Genomic DNA, 23,177 nt, shown 5'->3' on the forward strand with positions numbered 1-23,177 from the left:
TTGTTAAGTACTTTCATATGTGCTGCCCACCTGTTTGTCAATAAGCCCTCAAATATATATACCCTATATGGACAAAAATACCAGGCCACTAACAGACTAGACCTACAGGAGCTGCTAGTCTATGGAAACCAAGGTCATGAAGCTCCCATCCCACAGTGTTTCTGTTGAAGGTAATATCAGCAAAGGTCTGAGTCTGGAGAGCATTAGCAACTTTTCCACATTATCTGCCTCAGCACTGTGCGACCCCGATCTGTAGCTTTACTTTGTGGCTGAGTTGATGATAATTATTAAATAATTATTCACTGATCGCTTGAGAGTGTTTACTGGAGATTGTTGCCTGTCGCCAGGTGATATTGGTTACAAAAAGGTGTATGGGGTCGCACCAAAAACCTTCTCGTGATTGGTTTGCTTGCTAGCAGATCGCCGTGATTGCACATAGTTTCTTTGGAAAACACTGGCTTGTCTGCAAATACTTGCGAGCTTTTGATCAGGTAGTTGTGAAACTGTGAAGACTGTGACACAAAAGTAAATGTAACACTTTTTGAAATAAGTTGGCTTCAGTAGTGAAGCACAAGTTTTACTTGGAAAGCAAATGGTTTCCATTTCCATTTTCTGCTCCGTGGTAAGATAGTGAGCACTCGTAGACCTTTCGGCAACTTCCATGTAGACTACAGGTAACTGGCAATCTGTTAGCAACCACAGCGATCAGGACATTGTCAGTTTGCACTTTCTTTGTGACCCATTTCATCCCAGGACAGCCTGCAACCTCCTGCAGTTTGGACAAAAGACATTTTTTCCAACCAGTTGTTAGCTACCACTGTGTGTCATTTCAATCATAGTTCATGCCATTCAGAATAAGAGGGAGTTGGGTTTTTTTGTTTTTAAAATATGAGACATAAACTGAGCATTGAAGCATTGGTGAAGAATATAAAAATGAGGCTTAGAAAGAAAGAACGGAATCTATTGGCAATAACTTGTGAATCATCCACTGTTTGACAAAAAGAAAGATCAATAAATGTGAACAGAGAGTGCAGGTGGTTCAACAAATGGCTCGATCAGACATACAGACTTTCATCTAAAAATTAGGGTGCTGAGCAGCATTCAACAAGTGGGGCACTCAGTACAGAAGACTATCCAGCATAAATCAATACAATGGAACAGCCTAGATCTATGCTTGTATTCCTCAGACTACTCAAATAGTGTTGGAAAGGGTTATTGCAGCTGATTTATCAAGTTACAATGTGAAGATAAAGAAAGGGAGATAAAATACGCAGATGGCTGATGGTTTTATCTTTCTATCTCAGTGATAATGTACAGTGCATCCAGACAGTATTCACAGCACTGTCACAGAATCTTATTCCACAATGGATTACATTTATTTTCACCTAAAAATTCTGCACACTCCATACTCCATGAAGTGAAATACTTTTGCTTTAAATTCTTGCAAATTTATAAAAAAAATAAAAACAAAAATATAACACATTAATAAGTATTGACAGAATTGAACAATCGTTTTTTGAAGCACCTTTGGCAGCAATTACAGCCTCTATGAGTATGATGCTTGGTGCACCCGTTTCTAGGTATTTTCTCTCATTTTTCTTTGAACTGCTTTAAGCTCCATTAGATTAGATGGGCAACATTTGTGTGCAGCCATTTTTAGATTTCTCACAAGATATTTAATTGGGTTTCCACTCTGGACTCTGCCTGGATTACTCAAGGGTCTTCAGCAGAGTGGTCCCAAATCCACTCCTTTGTTATCTTGGCTGTGTTCTTAGGGTTTGTGGTTCAGAGTGCTCTGGGCCAGGTTGTCATCAAGGATGTCTCTGTACATTGCTGAATTCCTCTTTCCTGCAGCTGTGACTAGTCTCCCAGTTTGTACTGCCTAAAAACATCCCCACAGCATGATACTTCCACCACCATGCTTCACTGTAGGAACAGGTGACGAGTGGTGTCTGGTTTCCTCCAGACATGCCACTTGGCATTCAGGCCAAAGATGTTTGTTTCATCAGAGCAGAGAAATTTGTTTCTCATGGTCTTGGAGTCCTTTAGGTATCTTCTGGCAAAATCCAGGTGAGCTTCCATGTGCCTTTTACTGAGGAAATGCTTCCATCTGGCCACTTTGCCATTGTCTGATCAGTAGAGTTCTGCAGAAATGGTTGTCCCTTTGAAAGGTGGTCCTCTCTACACAGAGCAATTCTGGAGCTTTGTCAGAGTGACCATCAGGTTCTTGGTCACATCTCTGCCTGTGGCTCCTGATCACTCAGATTGGCTGAGCAGCCAGCTTTGGGAAAAGTTCTGATGATTCCAAACTTCTTCCTTCTACAGATGATAGAGGCCACTTTGACCACTGGGGGACCTTCAGTGCTGTATTAAGTTTTCTATACCCTTACCCACACCTGTGCCTCGATATAATCTTTCAGGGGTCAACAGTCCATTCCTTGGATTTGATGTCTTGGTTTGCACTTTGACATGCTCTGTCAGCTATGGCACCTTATATAGACGAGTCTTTTTTTGCTAAAGCATATAGTTAGGGCTGGACCAGGTGATCCTGAATCCTCCCTTAGTTATGCTGCAATAGACTTAGGCTGCCGGGGGATTCCCATGATGCATTGAGTTTTTCCTTTCCAGTCACCTTTCTCACTCACTATGTATTAATAGACCTCTCTGCATTGAATCATATCTGTTATTAACCTCTGTCTCTCTTCCACAGCATGTCTTTTATCCTGTCTTCCTTCTCTCACCCCAACCGGTCGCAGCAGATGGCCGCCCCTCCCTGAGCCTGGTTCTGCCGGAGGTTTCTTCCTGTTAAAAGGGAGTTTTTCCTTCCCACTGTCGCCAAAGTGCTTGCTCATAGGGGGTCATATGATTGTTGGGTTTTTCTCTGTATCTATGAAGCGCCTTGAGGCGACTTTTGTTGTGATTTGGCGCTATATAAATAAAATTGAATTGAATTGAATTGAATTGAGCATTTTCAAATCATGTCCAATCAACTGAATTTGCCACAGACAGACTCACATGCACATCAAGCACTTGAGCTCAGTTTTGAGTGTCATGTTATAAAGACTGTCAATGGCTATCTACTTGTTATATTGTTGTTTTTTATTTTTGATAAATTTGTAAGGAAACCAATACTAGCTTTTTTCACTTTGGTGATGGGGTATTGGGCATAGAATTTAAGGTGAAAAATGAATTTACCGTAATTGTCGGGCTATAAGCCGCTACTTTTTGCACAAGCTTTGAACCCTGCGGCTTTTAGTCAGGTGCGGCTTTTCTATGGATTGTCCATGATTTTTGTCATATCGTAAGACGATTTGTTTTGTTTGTTTCGCTGTTGTACGGCACTACGTTGCCTGGCGGAAGGATCGGGGTTCAAGAGTGGTATGTTAGTCACATGTCCGTCCGCCAGGCAACGTAGTGCCGTACGAAGTAGCGCGAAAAACAAACTTCAAATTAACGCTACGCATTCAGCGGGAGGCGTGGATGACGAGCGGCGATAAACTTGCGAAAAGCAAGTTATGCCCAACTCCACCGGTGGATTCTGACAGCGTGGAAAAGTGCGAAAACATCCACGATCACCAACGGATTTTGAAGGGCTGGACTGCTGCATGATGGAGAGGAGGACACCGCCACGGCCCTTCTGAGGGTGTTCGACTCTGACACTGACAACGAGGATTTCTTTGGTTTTGAAAGTGACAACGAAGGAGAGAAGCGGAGAGTGGATAACGAAGCCATCCTGAGCCTGTTCGTTTCCGACATTGGAGAAGAGGACTTTGGTGGTTTTAGAGCGCAGGAAGAAGAGAAAGATGGTGAATGACTGACTTTTCTTCTTGTTAAAGCCGTGTCACTGCACCTGAGCCTAAAAGGTAGTCCGAATCTATTTTTCTGGTGTGCTGTAGGTTACTGTTATGTACTACATGTGCAAATATGTACCCATAACTTGTTTTTCAAAATATTAATAAAAGGGGTGTGTCTCCAAACAGCCATCTCTTTCCTGACAATTCCCTTTGTGCATATTCTCTTACATATGATAAGTCAACATTGAAACACCTGCGGCTTTTAGTCAGGTGCGGCTAATGTATGTACAAAACAGGATTTTCCCCTGATTTTAGCTTGTGCGGCTAATATTCAGGTGCGCTTTGTAGTCCGGGAAATACGGTAATCCATTTTGGAAGAAGACTGTAACATAACAAAATGTGGAACAAATGAAGCACTGTGAATACTGTCCAGAAGCACTGTATTATATTTCTAAAGGTATTGTTGATCCACTAAAAGCCATTTCCACATGATATAAAATTCTTGAAGAATTTATGATGTGAAGTGACACCTTTGTCACTTTCATTTGCTTTAATAAATTTTTCATCTACATATGCGTCATATCTGCTTCAAAGAAATGACCTGATAAAGACTTATCAGAGATGATACTCATGCAAGTGCAATATCCCATTAAGAATGCTTCTCTTTCTTATTATGTAGAGAGGAGAATGTGCCAAATAAACATTTCTGTTATCTCCCACCTCCACATGAGCTGTCAATCATAGGTAAGATAATTGCACTATTTTAAAGTGCTGTTCAATTAAAATGGTGATATTGTGTGACTGTCTGACTCACTAGATTTTTGCTTAGGCTGTAACCTCTGTGAATCTTTCCTTTAAACCCACATATCGTCATCAACCGGCTAACCTGAGACCGGAGAATGTTTTCTGTTCTCCTCATTTCTTCAAAGGTTATACCAATTACTGCTTGGGTGTATTTTACAGAATTCCAGCCCAACATGGTACTTGATTTTGATGTCCTCCGGTGATCTGTAATAAGGCTATGAAGTATATAAGTGGATGGTCAGTGCTAAGCTTTTTTTAAATGGCTATTTTAGGTCAGATTATAGTATAAATTGGACCCAGAGAGACACACAGACTCTGACATTCACTTTTTTCTCCTCATCTCGAAATTTTTGCTCAGACATCTAAAGTGTATTTTTAATTCTATGAGTTGCTCAAATATGCTGTGAATTGTTAAAACTCATGTTTACCATTGTTTTTTTAGTTCATTTGTTTGTTTGTTTTCAGAGACCTGATTTGGCTGAGAGGTTATAATGCTAAGATATCAGTTAAGCTGATTTAGCTTAGTTTCCCGAGTCCATCCACAGACTGGAGTTTGGAACTGTAGCCTCTGGTTTATAGATTTAACTGGTAATTGTGTGACAGTAGGTTTCATGTAATTTTACAGAGTGACAAGAAAGTAATGTAACGAGTAAATTTACTTTCTCCAGAGAGTAATTAAGTAAGTAATTAGTAATGTGTAATACATTACCCAGTAGTGACCACACTTGAATGCAGAGATTTTAGCATGTTTGCTAACTGGAGTGTTCATGTGCACACAAGCACGATGCCACAGACGTCCCAGCAGTCTGCCTTCATCAGGATGAAATAGGATGAAATGTTAATATTAATATTCTTGTTAATACTTGAAATCTTGATTTAAAGCCAGATAGCAAAACAATGCTAATTAGCAAATATTATCATGCTACATACTTAAGCTAAGGTAGCAATGTGCTGAAAGTAAACATGATAGCTTCGTCATTCACAGCATGTTAGAACACCTGTTCTTCAAAGGTCACCACCACAATAAACTGCTCTCGTACATCTGTTGTGACATGATGGAGGTACTGTAGAGTACTGGATCCCATTTCAGATTTCTATTTAGAGGAGTCCAACCCAAGGTTTTTTGACAGTCATCACTGGCTTTGTAAGACTCTCGTGTTTGTATGGGACCACCAAATATCACCACATTACAAATCTTTTTTCAGTCATATGCCTGTTAGTTAGCACATTCTTTTTCTGTTGTTTAACAGTGGTCAGCAAAAAAATCAAGTTATGAAATGTTCTCTTTGTATAACTTGACTATGAAGGAGCTTCACAAAGCTGCTAACCTGAATGTAATATAGTTTATTTGTTATAGTAACCCATATTTCAAAAATAAAATCAGCCTTTGTTGACTTGACATCTTGACGTCGATTGCGGCCACATCACTCAGGGACTAGCTAAGTAGCCTATTCCTAGATCAATACTCATTAACCCATATTTTCCCAGGCTGAGGTCTATCCAGGAACAGTGTCTGCCAATGAAAATCAATGAGAGCCAGAGAGATGAGTGTGTGACCTAAATATTCCTGCAGACTGAAGGTTTCATGTTCAGTGTGCAAACTGTATAATACACATGCAGTCTGTCAGTTACATCTTATTCATGTTACAATTTTTATAGCAAAGTACTAATACTTTTACTTCTTCCTCAACTGTGAGCTGAGGAGCAAGTTGTTGTTTTTCTTTTACATTTAAATGTATTCTTTTTTTAAAAGAAACGCTAACTTTTAGGACGACGCAGGGTTGTCCAAGCTTATGCCAAAGAAGGATTAGCACATCTGCAGCCTGCTTCATACACAGAGCACATATGGAATCGCTCACACAGACTGTGCACATTCATATTCATAAACAATACTTCCAATGAGATTTCGCTAACAGCATGTCGAGCGAGACTTACAGATGGACTGAATATAATATGCTGCGATTATTCAAATATAGCATTCATTTATTCAGACATTTAACTCACAGCAAACTGACAACTGCTGTCTCATTGAATCGTATGCTTCAGAGATCACCATTGTTTCATATAAATCATCTAACATTCTGTCTCAGAATAGGAAGCCAGACAGCTAAAAGGTCATGAACTACTAATAAGAAATATCCTGCTTCTTTTTCTAGAGCAGTTTCAATCACAAAAATGGGATGAATATAACACTGCGTCATACCAATAAATGGCGATGATGTTCCAGTGTGGCATAAGGAATTTTGGGGGGGGGGGGTTGTTTGTAATTATGACAGTTTGTTATATGGGTCAGTGTTAAATAGAAATTTACACAAGGTCTACTGACTCACCCTGTCAGATTGGTCTGTCGCAATCAGTGGGCCTCACAGAAGCCAGTGTCGTGTGTCAAATTTGAAGCTGGGGAAAGATGTGAATCAAATGTAATCCCAGTTATTACTAAATTGACACAGAAATTTAAAGTCACGGGAGAGCTGTTGTTGCTCTCATCTTCTTGCATTAAGCATACAACATAAACCTTACTGGGTTACTACTATTAATGACTAACATACAACACAAGTAATGTGGCTATGCCCCACATCCATATTTTCCCTTATAGGACTTTATGACTTAAATTTGTATTTTCAACTCCTGCTTGTTTCGGGTTTTGAGAAGGACTAAAATGTGATGCCTAGAAAACTGGATCAGAGTAGTGATGGTAAATTCGATTCTTTTTACTGAATCGAGTTTGAATGAGTCACTCACCAAAGTGAATCGTTTTTTTGAGTCATTTGCCCAGAGAGTGCAAAAAATTTACATTTTCACTCAAACTTAATTTGTTTCTCTTTTCATGTAAATCCTACTGCTAAGATGAGTGATTGAAAAAGAAAAACAACTATTTTTATAGAGCAAAAAAATTAAGATTTCTAAAGGGAACATTTATTTTATTTTATTTTATTTTATGTTATTAGTATTTTCCTCAAATGTGTCAAATATATATTGTGAGTGATTCGTTCATGATTTGCACATTACTGGATCACTAAAGTGTCTGTTTGTGCTGCCAACCTAACTAAACAATTTTTCTGCCTTCATCTTCATCTTTTTGTGATAAACATGTTTTCTGATGGTGTTGGCCTCTTTCAGCAGTCTTATCACTTCAGACGTGCTTCTCCAGTCCCAGTATTAATTGGGGTTTGCTATTAGACCACACTTTGATATGCAGACTGGAGATGCTAGGAATCTGGCTGACTTAATGATTAGTGAATAACCGACTCTACCTGGGGCGATCGTGGCTCAAGAGTTCGGAGTTCGCCTTGTAATCGGAAGGTTGCCGGTTCGGCCCCGGCTCCGACAGTCTTGGTCGTTGTGTCCTTGGGCAAGACACTTCACCTGTTGCCCTACTGGTGGTGGTCAGAGGGCCCGGTGGCGCCAGTGTCCGGCAACCTCGCCTCTGTCAGTGCGCCCCAGGGTGGCTGTGGCTACAATGTAGCTTGCCATCACTAGTGTGTGAATGTGTGTTTGAATGGGTGGATGACTGGTTGTGTAAAGCGCTTTGGGGTCCTTAGGGACTAATAAAGCGCTATACAAATACAGGCCATTTACCATTTACCTACGCTTATATTTTGGAGAAAGGCAAAACAGCTTTTTTGGGAAAAATTTTAATAATTTTTGCTGCATGTTTGATGTCTGATTACTGTTTCTGATTGCCAAGACTTGAAATCAATTTAATAGCAACAGAAATTACATATTCTGATTGCACAGGGTTAGAATTGGGGTTAAGGTTATATTGACACTGACAGCCAAGACTGCACCCAGCAACTCACTAGTGAAACATGTGTGTCTCCCAACTAGGTTAGTGGTTGCTGGAGGTTGCTGGCAGTTGCTGTCAAACTGATTACTAAAACCTTTGTCAAGTAGACCTAAAGACTGGTTATTGACCCTACCACCCTGAGGGAAAAGTGTGTCTTCTGTGGACTCTGAGGTTGCTGGAAGTGTCACGAGTGTAAAGTTGGTTACAGAGATTTTAATCGTGCTGCATCAAAACCTTCCCTGCCGATAGCTAGCAGTTTTCAGCATTTGTCAGCAGTGTTGGTCAAGTTACTTGAAAAAAGTAATCAGTAACTAATTACTGATTACTTCCCCAAAAAAGTAATCCCGTTACTTTACTGATTACTTATTTTCAAAAGTAATTAATTACTTAGTTACTTAGTTACTTTTTAAAAACACGATTTACAACCTGAAGAGGTGATAAAGTGATAGATCTTTCAGCCCAATTCTACTTTTTCTACATAATCCATCATACAAAATGTAATCAAATGGAAAAGTCTCTTTTTTTAACTTGTTTTATCAGTTTTAATCTTTTAACTTTATGCATCAAGCAAAAATTTAATTATATGCAACATTCTCTGACTTGAAGAAATTAGTTTAACATTTAAACCTATTTTCGACACATTCCAGCACATAAAATAAAATATTTTTTGTGTCTTTACACTCACTCTTTCAAATAGATGCAAGTAAAGTAAAGTCAAAGACTCAGTAGTCCTGTTGCTCTATTTTCACCTGTAAAGCAGGAGTAGGGCAGGCGGAGGTTTACCCTGGTGCAGGTGTGCCGCGGTCAGTTGAAGAATCCGCGAGTTTCTCTGTGAGTTTCCCATTACGTCATGGCGCACTCGGTGCTTGCTTGGAAGTTTAGGGGGGGGGTTTTCGCTGTAAAAAGTTTTCTTCCCACGCACAACGGACGCTAATGTTTTTGTCACTTTTTATGGAATCAAACTCAAGATAAGGTCAGTACTTCCATGCTTTAAACGCTGCACGCTCATACTCTCTCTCACAATCGATATATGATTCATTGTTGATCTGCACACAGCTGTTGTCACCAACGGCGCACTCGCTTACGTCACTGTCATGAGACATTCTCGCAAAAAAATCACGGTTTTAGTAACGCGGTAACGCAGCGTTCCTACGGGAAAGTAACGGTAATCTATTTGCCGTTTTTGCAATAGTAATCCCTTACTTTACTCGTTACTTGAAAAAAGTAACCAGATTACACTAACGCGTTACAAGTAACTCGTTACTGCCCATCTCTGTTTGTCAGAAGTTTGCAAGAAAGATGCCAACTTGTCTTCAAGTACAAACTTCTCACCAAGCGGTGGGGGAATTGTAAAAAGTGCAACACATTCAAGAAACCTTTCACCTTCAAAGTAAAAGTTGTGCATTTTAAAATGTTGGCTACAGAAGTAAGGCACAACTTTTACTCAAAAATCATTTTACATGAACATTCTTCATTTTCTGTTTGGGTTGCACTTTTTCAAGTTTCACTACAGCTCAGATAGCAAGTGGTGAGTGTTTGCAGACAAGTTGGCATCTTCCATGCAAACTATGGGCGACCAAACTAATCTTTTAGCAATCAAAGCAATTACAGGGAGCTTTTTGGTGTGTACCTTCTCACCGATCTCACATTTGGACTGCCAGCAACTACTAAAAAAACATTTGGGAAATAAACATTTTACCTTAGTAGCTGGAGATTGCCAGAGGTCACAAACCGGTCTAGGTTTGTGTGACTGAGACTCTAAACTTCAGAGGCTCAGGGTGTTAGTTCCACCCTGTTCCTTGGTCTCTGCAGCTCAACGTGGCAAAGACCAAGGAACTGATCGTGGACTTCAGGAAGACCAGGAAACACTTGACCCCTGTTTCAATCCAGGGGGTCAGTGTTGACATTGTGGAGGACTATAAATACCTTGGAGTACACATTGACAACAAACTGGACTGGGCTAAAAACACCACAGCACTTTACAGGAAGGGCCAGAGTCGTCTCTATTTTTTGAGGCGACTGAGGTCCTTCAACATCTGCCAGAAAATGCTCAGGATTTTCTATGAGTCTGTTGTGGCCAGTGCGATCCTCTATGCTGTTGCATGCTGGGGGAGCAGGCTGAGGGTCGCAGATGCCAACAGACTTAATAAACTAATCCGTAAGGCCAGCAATGTTGTGGGGATGGAGCTGGACTCCCTCAAGGTGGTGTCGGAGAGGCGGATGCTGTCCAAGATAAAGACAATGTTGAATAACACCTCCCACCCACTCCATGACATGCTGGTCAGTCACAGGAGCACGTTCAGTGAGAGACTGAGATTACCGAAAAGCACCACTGGACGACACAGGAAATCTTTCCTGCCTGTGGCCATCTCCCTGTACAACGCATCCACTTAACACACTGTTTGCTGCTATAACTACACATGTTTCTTGTTCAGCTATTTATTTATGAGTGACTTATGTATGTATGTATGCATATATATGTATATATTGTACTATTCTTAGTTAGTGTATTGTCTGTCTTGTCTTAATGTTGGTTTAAAATGGAGCACTGTAACAAAAAATAATTTCCCCCAGGGATCAATAAAGTATTCTGATTCTGATTCTGATTAACTTGTAATCCAAGTTACACCCCCCCCCCCCCCAAGTACCACAGACACAAACCTATTCAGATATCTTGTCAACGTCATGTCTCCTCATTGTGGCACCTCACCTCATCCTCCTCACCACGTCAAACACATTCACACGGTTCCCAGATGTGATAGATTAAGTGTGTCTCAAACTGGTATATGTAAAACAGTAATGTCCCCCCTTAGATAACTTGTATAAGTGTTATTACCTGCAAAATGTAAAAAGCTTACAATACTGACATTAAAAAGGCGACAGGTTACTGAGTACTGAATGGCTGTATGATTTAAAATGAGTTAAAGTTCAAATGTGGCATATTGAAGCTGAAGGACAAATTTCCTCTTCTTTCATTTTGAGTTTTTTAGATAGAGCTACAGAGCCAGTGCAGTGTCCTTTGTCATGGTCTTGCATTTGAATAAGTCTGGAAAAGCACTGAATTTATTACTGCCCATTTATCTAGGTCAGGGTGGATAGTTTCATAAGCCTGTTCAGCAAGTCAAGTTCAGCTCCCCCCGTGTCCTGCTCTGATTGATTCTGATTAACCTTTTTTCTTTATCCTAATGGCAAACAAGTCTTTGAATGGTAAGCTTCAATAGACGGTGTGGCAAAAATGTAAATCAATTGTGTGAAGTGTCAAATTCAAAGAACAAAAATGCTCTGCAACACACACTAACAGTGAATATAATGGCAGCGCTCTAGCTTGTCACTAGCTTTTTCTTATTCAGATTGCTGTGCCTCATGAGAGGTGTTTTACATCAGCACTCAGGTTTTTGCTTAAATATGCCCGCTGCTTTTCCTCCTCTTATGCAAGACTGCATGTGCTACTGTGCAAAAGCACACTTTAACATACAATGAATGTGTGTCACTGTGCCACTTCCTGATCAGATATATGTAGGTCAGTGTGTCGAGTGAGTGTAAGATTGCTGTTTCTGATGCCCACCCACAGATGGCTTGTGAGTAAGGTGTAGCTCCTGAGACACATACAGGTGCTTTCTGAGTTATTAGCGTAAAAAAGACTAATAGAAAGTAGAGTGCTACAATAAAAAGTAAAATACATGTCACTCATTAATTTAAGTTGTCTATATTTTAATTCCTCCACTCTTGTTTTCCACCTGTATAAATAGGATACGATGGTTGGCGTTTTTCCAGCTCCACAGTGTAATGTGGAGTCAATGCAAGACACCCTACGAGACCACCCACCTCCCATGCTACAGTTAGCAAACTGCTTGCCAAGTTTCGTGAAACTGGTTCAGTGTTGGATTTGCCAAAATGTGGACACAATAAAACTGTCACTAATGAAGAAACATCAGTGGCTGTCCTAGCTTCATTCAACAAGAGCCCACAGTGTAGCACTCGCCGCATGTCACTGGAGAGTGGACTTAGTCGAACATCCCTTTGGCAGATATTAGCTACTCACAAATGGCACCCTTACAAACTCCAGCTACTGCAGCATCTCAATGAGGATGACCCAGATCGGCGCACAGAATTTGCAGAATGGGCAAAACAAAAATTGGAACAGGACCCTCAGTTCACGCAGAAGATTTTGTTCAGTGATGAGGCAAACTTTTATGTGAATGGTGAAGTTAACAAACAAAACCACCGCTATTGGTCTGACACTAACCCACATTGGATGGATCCCTCCAAGACTGTTGGCACAACAAAAGTGATGGTTTGGTGTGGTATATGGGGTACAACGATAGTGGGTCCATTCTTCATCAATGGAAACCTCAAGGCCACTGGATATTTGAAATTGCTACATGATGATGTGTTTCCCTCTTTATGCACTGAAGCTGGCGCGTTCCCTGAGTGTTTCCAGCAAGATGGTGCACCACCACATTATGGGTGCCAGGACCGAGCATTCCTAGATGAACAGTTTCCTGGAAAGTGGATTGGTCGTCGTGGGCCAGTTGAATGGCCCCCAAAGTCTCCCGATCTGACCCCCTTAGACTTTTATCTTTGGGGTCATCTGAAGGCAATTGTCTATGGTGTGAAGATATGAGATGTGCAGCACCTGAAACTACGGATACTGGATGCCTGTGCTGGCATTTCTCCTGCGGTGTTGCTATCAGTGTGTGAAGAGTGGGAGAAGAGGGATGCATTGAAAATCCAACACAATGGGCAGCACATTGAAGACATTTTATAAGTGGTCAGAAACTTGTAAATAACTCATGAAAGAATAAAGTTATGTTGAAACCAAGCACACCATTGTTTTTCTTGTGACATTACCAATAAGTTTGATGTGTCACATGGCCCTCTTCCTATTGAAAAAACAAAAGTTGTATCCAAGATGGCCGACTGCTAAATGGCCACCATGGTCACCACCCATCTTGAGGAGTTTGCCCCCTCACATATACTAATGTGCCACAAACAGGACTTTAATATCACCAACCATTCCCATTTTATTACGTTGTATCCATATAAATGGCCCACCCTGTACATCTTTTTTGTGGGAAATGTTTATTTGGTGAAATCAGTCATATATGCCTAGAGAGCAGTCTGCTAACCTAGTATTTACCTGGTGACCAGTATTCCCCAACTAGTTTGCAAGTGGTTGCTGGAGTTTGTTGAACGTTAGTGTTTATGTGACACCAAAAACCTCTTTGTAATTGCTTGGGTAGCTAGCATATTGCTGCTGTCACTGTAATTTGCATAGATTAATCCATGGGCCTTTAGTAACTGAGTTCACAGTGACTGCCAGCAACCTACCACTTACCATCCAGTTGTGGAATACATGTTTCTCTGGCGATCAGTGGTTTCCAGATAGTCCCCAACCAGTGCCTCGACCTGTGTGGCTCTTTCTTTCTTTCTTTTTTTAAAGCATAAGGATAGCATAGTGGTTAGAACTGTTGCCTCACAGCAAGAAGGTCCTGAGTTTCCACTTCCACCATCAGGCCAGGGCCATGCATGGAGTTTGCATGTTCTCCCCGTGTTTGCATGGGTTCTCTCCGGGTACTCCTGCTTCCTCCCACAGTCCAAAGACATGCAGGTAGTGGGGATAGGTTAATTGGTAACTCAAAATGGTCCATGGTCCATGGTCTGTAGACGACGCCATCAACATGGCCCTACACTTCATCCTGCAGCATCTGGACTCCCCAGGAACCTACGCCAGGATCCTGTTTGTGGACTTCAGCTCTGCCTTCAACACCATCCTTCCAGACCATCTCCGAGACAAGCTTTCCCAGATGAATGTGCCTGACCCCATCTGCCGGTGGATCACTGACTTCCTGACGGACAGGAAGCAGCATGTGAGGCTGGGAAAGAATGTCTCGGACTCCCGGACCATCAGCACCGGCTCCCCTCAGGGCTGTGTTCTTTCTCCTCTGCTCTTCTCCCTGTACACCAACTGCTGCACCTCCACCCACCAATCTGTCAAGCTAATCAAGTTTGCAGATGACACCACCGTTATTGGGCTCATCTCTGACGGGGATGAGTCTGCCTACAGGAGGGAGGTTGAACGTCTGGTGTCCTGGTGCAGCCACAACAACCTGGTGCTGAATGCCCAGAAGACAGTGGAGATTATTGTGGACTTCAGGAAGCACACAGCCCCACTCCCCCCCATCATCCTGACTGACACCCCCATCACCTCTGTGGACTCATTCCGCCTCCTGGGTACCACCATCACCCAGGACCTGAAGTGGGAGCCCACCATCACCTCCGTCATTAAGAAAGCCCAGCAGAGGATGTACTTCCTGAGGCAGCTGAAGAAATTCAACCTGCCAACACGGACGATGATGCAGTTCTACACTGCAATCATCGAGTCCATCCTCACCTCCTCCATCACCGTGTGGTACGCTGGAGCCACTATCAGGGACAAACAGAGACTGCAGCGTGTTGTGCGCTCTGCTGCTGCTTGGTGGCGCTGTCACTTGGTGTTCGCTCGCTCTGTGGTAGAGTATCACTTCCTGTTCCTGCTCAAACACAGTGGTGTTTCTGAGTAGCTTATTTGCTTAGCGATTTAATTAACAACTTTTAAATACATTCTTCTTTCATAGTATAATCTTCACGTGCTTCCTCCGAAGCACACTTTCTGTGTACTCACTACCTAATTTATAGCCAAAGTATTCACTCACTGTCTCTGTACTGTCTCGCTAGCCTAGCTTAGCTCGTAGCCGACTCATTAGCACCATGGCTACTTCACCTGTCCCTCCTGCACTTTCTTGCTCATTGTGTCAGATGTTTAGTTACTCCTCGGCCTCCTTTAGCAGTAATGATATCTGTAACAAATGTAGCATATTTGCAGCTCTGGAGGCCAGGATTACTGAATTGGAGACTCGGCTTCGCACCCTTCATTCACCCGCAGCTAGCCAGGCCCCTGTAGCTGGTGCAGCCGAAAATAGCGTAGGCCCCGCTAGCTGTTCCCCGGCAGGTCCCAAGCAGCTGGGGAATCAGGGCGGCTGGGTCACGGTGAGGAGGAAGCATAGTCCTAAACAGAAGCCCCAGGTACACCACCAACCCGTTCATGTGTCTAACCGTTTTTCCCCACTCGGCGACACACCCGCCGGGGGTCAAACTCTGGTAATTGGCGATTCTGTTCTCAGACATGTGAAGCTAGAGACACCGGCAACCATAGTCAATTGTCTTCCAGGGGCCAGAGCAGGCGACATTGAAGGAAATTTAAAACTGCTGGCTAAGGGTAAACGTAAATTCAGTAAAATCATAATTCACGTCGGCAGTAATGACACCCGGTTACGCCAATCGGAGGTCACTAAAATCAATATTGAATCGGTGTGCAACTTTGCCAAAACAATGTCGGACTCTGTAGTTTTCTCTGGTCCCCTCCCCAATCAGACCAGGAGTGACATGTTTAGCCGCATGTTCTCCTTAAATTGCTGGCTGTCTGAGTGGTGTCCCAGAAACGATGTGGGCTTCATAGATAATTGGCAAACCTTCTGGAGGAAACCTGGTCTTGTTAGGAGAGACGGCATCCATCCCACTTTGGATGGAGCAGCTCTCATTTCTAGAAATATGGACAAATTTATTAAACCCCCCAAAATATGACTATCCAGAGTTGGGACCAGGAAGCAGAGTTGCAGTCTTACACGCTTCTCTGCAGCTTCTCTCCTCCTGCTACCCCCCCAAAAACCCATCTCCATAGAGACTGTGTCAGCTTCCAAAAAGACAAAAAACAAACTAAAAACCAGCAACAAACAACTTAAACATAAACAATCACAAAGAAAGAACAATACAGTATCCACATCTGAACCAAAGAGTAAAACAGTGAAATGTGGATTATTAAATATTAGGTCTCTCTCCTCCAAGTCTCTGTTAGTACATGACTTAATAATTGATCAACAAATTGATTTACTCTGCCTTACAGAAACCTGGTTGCAGCAGGATGATTATGTTAGTTTAAATGAATCAACACCCCCGAGCCATTCTAACTACCAGAAATCTCGAAGCACAGGCCGAGGGGGCGGTGTGGCAGCAATTTTTCACACCAGCCTATTAATTAATGAAAGACCAAGACAGACTTTTAATTCATTTGAAAGCCTGATGCTTAACATCGTCCACCCCAGCTGTGAAACTCAGAAACCAGTCTTACTTGTTATCATCTATCGTCCACCTGGGCCTTACACAGAGTTTCTGTCTGATTTCTCAGAGTTTTTATCTGATTTAGTTCTGAGCTCAGATAAAATAATTATTGTGGGTGATTTTAACATCCATGTAGATGCTAAAAATGACAGCCTCAACATGGCATTTAATCTGTTATTAGACTCAATTGGTTTCTCTCAAAATGTAAAAGAACCCACCCACCACTTTAATCACACTCTAGATCTTGTTTTAACATATGGCATCGAACCTGAACATTTAACAGTGTTTCCTGAAAACCCTCTCCTGTCTGATCATTTCCTGATAACATTTACTTTTACAATAATTGATTACACAGCGGTGAAGAGTAGACTTTATCAAAGTAGATGTCTTTCTGAAAGCACTGTAACTAAGTTTAAGAATATAATCCACCCACTGTTATCATCTCCAATGCCCTGTACCAACACAGAGCAAAGCAGCTATCTGAACGCTACCCCAACAGAGGTCGATTATCTTGTTAATAATTTCACCTCCTCACTACGTACGACTCTGGATACTGTAGCTCCTGTGAAAACTAAGGCCTCAAATCAGAAGTACCTGACTCCGTGGTATAATTCTGAAACACGTACCCTAAAGCAGATGACTCGTAATCTGGAGAGGAAATGGCGTGTCACAAATCTAGAGGATCATCATTTAGCCTGGAGAAATAGTTTGCTGCTTTATAAGAAAGCCCTCCGCAAAGCCAGAACATCTTACTATTCATCACTGATTGAAGAAAATAAGAACAACCCTAGGTTTCTCTTCAGCACTGTAGCCAGGCTGACAAAAAGTCAGAGCTCTTTTGAGCCAACCATCCCTTTAACGTTAACTAGTAATGACTTCATGAACTTCTTCACAAATAAAATTTTTATCATTAGAGAAAAAATTACCAATAATCATCCCACAGATGTAATATTATCTACAGCTACTCTTAGTACCATTGATATTAAGTTAGACTCTTTTTCTCCAATTGATCTTTCTGAGTTAACTTCAATAATTACTTCCTCCAAACCATCAACGTGTCTTTTAGACCCCATTCCTACAAAACTGCTCAAAGAAGTCCTGCCATTAATTAATTCTTCGATCTTAAATATGATCAACCTATCTCTAATAATCGGCTATGTACCACAGGCCTTCAAGCTGGCTGTAGTTAAACCTTTACTCAAAAAGCCATCTCTAGACCCAGCAGTCTTAGCTAATTATAGGCCAATCTCCAACCTTCCTTTCATATCAAAAATCCTTGAAAGAGTAGTTGTCAAACAGCTAACAGATCATCTGCAGAGGAATGGTTTATTTGAAGAGTTTCAGTCAGGTTTCAGAGCTCAGCACAGCACAGAAACAGCTTTAGTGAAGGTTACAAATGATCTTCTTATGGCCTCTGACAGTGGACTCATCTCTGTGCTTGTCCTGCTAGACCTCAGTGCAGCGTTCGATACTGTTGATCATAATATCCTATTAGAGCGATTAGAACATGCTGTAGGTATTACAAGTACTGCGCTGCAGTGGTTTGTATCATATCTATCTAATAGACTCCAATTCGTGCATGTAAATGGAGAGTCCTCTTCACACACTGAGGTTAATTATGGAGTTCCACAGGGTTCAGTGCTAGGACCAATTCTGTTTACATTATACATGCTTCCCTTAGGCAGTATCATTAGAAGACATAGCATACATTTTCACTGCTATGCAGATGACACCCAGCTCTATCTGTCCATGAAGCCAGATAACACACACCAATTAGTTAAACTGCAGGAATGTCTTAAAGACATAAAGACCTGGATGGCCGCTAACTTCCTGCTTCTTAATTCAGATAAAACTGAGGTTATTGTACTCGGCCCTGAAAATCTTAGAAATATGGTATCTAATCAGATTCTTACTCTGGATGGCATTACCTTGGCCTCCAGTAACGCGGTGAGGAACCTTGGAGTCATTTTTGACCAGGACATGTCCTTCAACGCACATATTAAACAAATATGTAAGACTGCTTTCTTCCATTTGCGCAACATCTCTAAAATTAGAAATATCCTGTCTCAGAGTGACGCTGAAAAACTAGTTCATGCATTTATTACTTCCAGGCTGGACTACTGTAATTCATTATTATCAGGATGTCCAAAAAACTCACTGAAAAGCCTTCAGCTAATCCAAAATGCTGCAGCAAGAGTCCTGACAGGGACTAGAAAGAGAGAGCATATTTCTCCTGTTTTGGCTTCCCTTCATTGGCTTCCTGTTAAATCCAGAATTGAATTCAAAATCCTGCTCCTCACATACAAGGTCTTAAATAATCAGGCCCCATCTTATCTTAATGACCTTGTAGTACCATATCACCCTATTAGAGCGCTCCGCTCTCGCTCTGCAGGCCTACTTGTTGTTCCTAGAGTATTTAAAAGTAGAATGGGAGGGAGAGCCTTCAGTTTCCAGGCCCCTCTTCTGTGGAACCAGCTTCCAGTTTGGATTCGGGAGACAGACACTATCTCTACTTTTAAGATTAGGCTTAAAACTTTCCTTTTTTCTAAAGCATATAGTTAGGGCTGGACCAGGTGACCCTGAATCCTCCCTTTGTTATGCTGCAATAGATGTAGGCTGCCGGGGGATTCCCATGATGCATTGAGTTTTTCCTTTCCAGTCACCTTTCTCACTCACTATGTATTAATAGACCTCTCTGCATTGAATCATATCTGTTATTAACCTCTGTCTCTCTTCCACAGCATGTCTTTATCCTGTCTTCCTTCTCTCACCCCAACCGGTCGCAGCAGATGGCCGCCCCTCCCTGAGCCTGGTTCTGCCGGAGGTTTCTTCCTGTTAAAAGGGAGTTTTTCCTTCCCACTGTCGCCAAAGTGCTTGCTCATAGGGGGTCATATGATTGTTGGGTTTTTCTCTGTATCTATGAAGCGCCTTGAGGCGACTTTTGTTGTGATTTGGCGCTATATAAATAAAATTGAATTGAATTGAATTGAATTGCTGAGAAGGTGATTGGCTGCAGACTCCCATCTCTGCAGGACCTGTACACCTCCAGGACATTGCGGCGTGCAGCTCGGATCTCAGCTGACCCTTCTCACCCTGGACACAGTCTGTTTGACCTGCTCCCCTCAGGCAGGAGGCTCCGGTCCATTCGCACCAGAACCTCTCGCCATAAGAACAGTTTCTTCCCCTCTGCTGCTGGACACATGAACAATAACCATATGACTGTTCCCGCTACTAACACATGACCCTACGCTGTGTTCACTGCATCATTCCATGATTGGCACTGATCACCACCTGCACTCATGTATATATCTTTCAACGTAGCACTCTTAATTCTTATTCTCATGTATATATCTCATGTATAGCTCATGCACATATCTTTCTACATAGCACTTTTAATTCTTATCCCTACTTTTATTTTTTTCATGTCTATTTAAGTGCTATTTATGACACTATGTTTGCACTGAAGCACCGCAGCAATTTCCTAATGTTGTAAACCTGCTCAACATTTGGCAATAAACCCCTTTCTGATTCTGATTCTGATTTTGGTTGTCTGTCTCTGTATGTTGGTCCTATGATAGACTGGCAACCTGTCCAGGTTGTACCTACTAAGACAACTTGGATAGGCTTCAGACCCCCATCACGACCCTGACAAGGATAAGTGGAAGAGAATGAATGGTTTTTTTTTTGGGGGGGGGGGGTTAGGTAACGAATGACATTACATTACATGTAATGGATACTTTGCTGAGAAATGGTCTAGTGTATATAGCATATGTAACTAGACCCTTCTAACTAAGTCATTTTCCCCCTCTGTCTGCAGTGGTGCCAGTCCTGTCGGTCTAGTTCTTACTGCCATAGTGGCCTTGGCATACAAGGTGGCAATAAGCTTTGAAGGGTAAGTCTTTCTAAATTTCTCATTTGTCATTAAATCACATTTGTTGTTAAAATCCTTTATATATGGGTTTAGTGAGGGCAACATGTGACAACTGAAAATAACCTTAAATAATAACTGTAGGTTACAGCCCCCAGAAATGCTCGCTACAAATGCGGTCTTATAAAATCAAAAAAACCAACAAGAGTCAAAGAGATCCAAGAGCCCTAACATTTAGCAACATCTAAAAAACCTGTAACAGTAATTTACTGACCATACAAAAGAAATAAGAAAATAAAGATGTGCAAATACACTGACTTGATTCATCAGTTATAAAACAAAAACAAAAACTGCAGCTGTAGTGGCTAGAAGGTGGAGGAGGGAAGAAAACAACTTCCTGCTCCCTTTTTTTATTGGTTTCCAGCTCATTAAACCAAACTAGAGACACCTGGAGGAAAAAAGCAGAGACTTATGAGTCATGGGCCCTAGACTTTAATATGCAGATAACCAGAAGGAGGAGAGGACATGGATCAAAAAACCTTTCTGGTCAAAAAATGAAGGCTGAATGATAATGTGAAAAATATGCAAATAAACTTAAGTATTGTTTCAGCACAGACTTATTCAGCAGTCAACCTGCATCTGCTGAGTCACACAGATTATAACACAGGATCCTGAAGGTCTGGTGTTATTACTCATGACACGTGTCACATCAGCAGCTTTTAGAAAAGACTGAAAATTACATTTGTTGATTAAAAACAAGAATCAGCAACATATGGGATCAGTGTTGGTCAAGTTACTTGAAAAAAGTAATCAGTAACTAATTACTGATTACTTCCCCAAAAAAGTAATCCTGTTACTTTACTGATTACTTATTTTCAAAAGTAATTAATTACTTAGTTACTTAGTTACTTTTTAAAAACACGATTTACAACCTGAAGAGGTGATAAAGCGATAGATCTTTCAGCCCAATTCTACTTTTTCTGCATAATCCATCATACAAAATGTAATCAAATGGAAAAGTCTCTTTTTTTTAACTTGTTTTATCAGTTTTAATCTTTTAACTTTATGCATCAAGCAAAAATTTAATTATATGCAACATTCTCTGACTTGAATAAATTAGTTTAACATTTAAACCTATTTTCTGCACATTCCAGCACATAAAATAAAATATTTTTTGTGTTTACACTCACTCTTTCAAATAGATGCAAGTAAAACACAGCAGAAAATAAATAAAGTCAAAGACTCAGCGGTCCTGTTGCTCTATTTTCACCTGTAAAGCAGGAGTAGGGCAGGCGGAGGTTTACCCTGGTGCAGGTGTGCCGCGGTCAGTTCAAGAATCCGCGAGTTTCTCTGTGAGTTTCCCATTATGTCGTTGCGCACTCGGTACTTGCTTGGAAGTTTAGGGGGGGGGTTTTCGCTGTAAAAAGAAGTTTTCTTCCCACGCACGATGGACGCTAATGTTTTTGTCACTTTTTATGGAATCAAACTTAAAGTAAGGTCAGTACTTCCACGCTTTAAACGCTGCACGCTCATACTCTCTCCCACAATCGATATGTGATCCATTGTTGATCTGCACACAGCTGTTGTCACTAACGGCGCACTCGCTTACGTCACTGTCATGAGACATTCTCGCAAAAAAATCACGGTTTTAGTAACGCAGCGTTCCTACGGGAAAGTAACGGTAATCTAATTACTGTTTTTGCAATAGTAATCCCTTACTTTACTCGTTACTTGAAAAAAGTAACGAGTACGTTACTGTAATCTAACGCGTTACAAGTAACGCGTTACTGCCCATCTCTGTATGGGATACAGCAACATAACTGGAAAGCCTCCACTTACAAAAAATGCAATCATGTTCTGAGGATGTAGATGGTAACAGTGTTACTTTTTCTGGCATCAGAAATTCTGGAATATCAGAATATTCCATGTAGCTGTTCAATCCATACAGTTAAATCCACACAGAAGTATTAATTACAGAGTTCCTGTTTATTTATCAGTATACTATAGAAATGTCTGTTTTTTTACAATGTATCAATAGTTTTATAAATAAATAATTTTAATGTATTATTGAAATATTAATATATCCCTGGGATTAAATATGCAGTTAAACTTATTTACATTAAACAGAAAGGAGATTTTTCACTGGCCGGCCCACTTAATGTATGTATGTGGCCCATGATGTGAAAAGAGTTTGACATCCCTGCTCTATCTCACCAGTCCAACAAAACTTGGCTTGGTTTATAACTTTTTTCCTTCACTGCTTCTCATGGACAATTTCTTCTGCAGCACGACTCACCCAGCGATTGCAAGAAATGATTCTGCTATCCTTGTCTAGCTGAGCGTTTCTGAGTAGCCTCAATAGACCAAATAAATCTCCACCCGAGTAAAATGAAAGTCTAAAAAGAGATTTTTAACCCTGGCTGAGTCGGAGGCATGCTTTTCCGAAAGTGTCAGGCATTAAACACAAGCTGTGCATGAGCGCACAGATTTACATCCGGCAACACTGATCCATCGTTGTCTCACTTAGCTTGAACCTGTGAATTGAAGGATAGGCAGGTGCCAGATTTTACCACACACTGCCACTGGGATTCATGTGCTATATTTGTGTTTCGCTGCTGGAAGAGATTCAGGATGATCTCATTTGTTTAAACTATACGTGGAGAGTAGGGTGTCTGCTTGGATTCTACCTCACACGGTGACTGGAATTGGTAAAAGTGGCGGTGGGATTGATGCGGGAGCCATGCAGGGAATAGAAACTGGTGTCAAG

General features: G+C 41.3%; 1 protein-coding gene across 1 annotated transcript in view; it reads left to right on the forward strand.

The window, feature by feature from the left end:
- The window catches only part of pemt (phosphatidylethanolamine N-methyltransferase), an 83,566-nt gene that overhangs the window by 58,548 nt on the left and 1,841 nt on the right, over nucleotides 1–23,177 (forward strand). The window contains exon 6 of the mRNA XM_086302827.1: nucleotides 20,360–20,434. Coding sequence (XP_086158953.1) covers nucleotides 20,360–20,434 — 75 coding nt within the window. The remainder of the gene's footprint in view (nucleotides 1–20,359; nucleotides 20,435–23,177) is intronic.

The sequence above is a fragment of the Aulonocara sp. 'chitande type north' Nkhata Bay genome, linkage group LG8 (assembly GCF_057382095.1).
Source record: "Aulonocara sp. 'chitande type north' Nkhata Bay isolate Kocher_YH1m ecotype deep benthic linkage group LG8, A_spYH_male_GT1.1, whole genome shotgun sequence".
In the NCBI taxonomy this organism is placed as follows: Eukaryota; Metazoa; Chordata; class Actinopteri; order Cichliformes; family Cichlidae; genus Aulonocara; species Aulonocara sp. 'chitande type north' Nkhata Bay.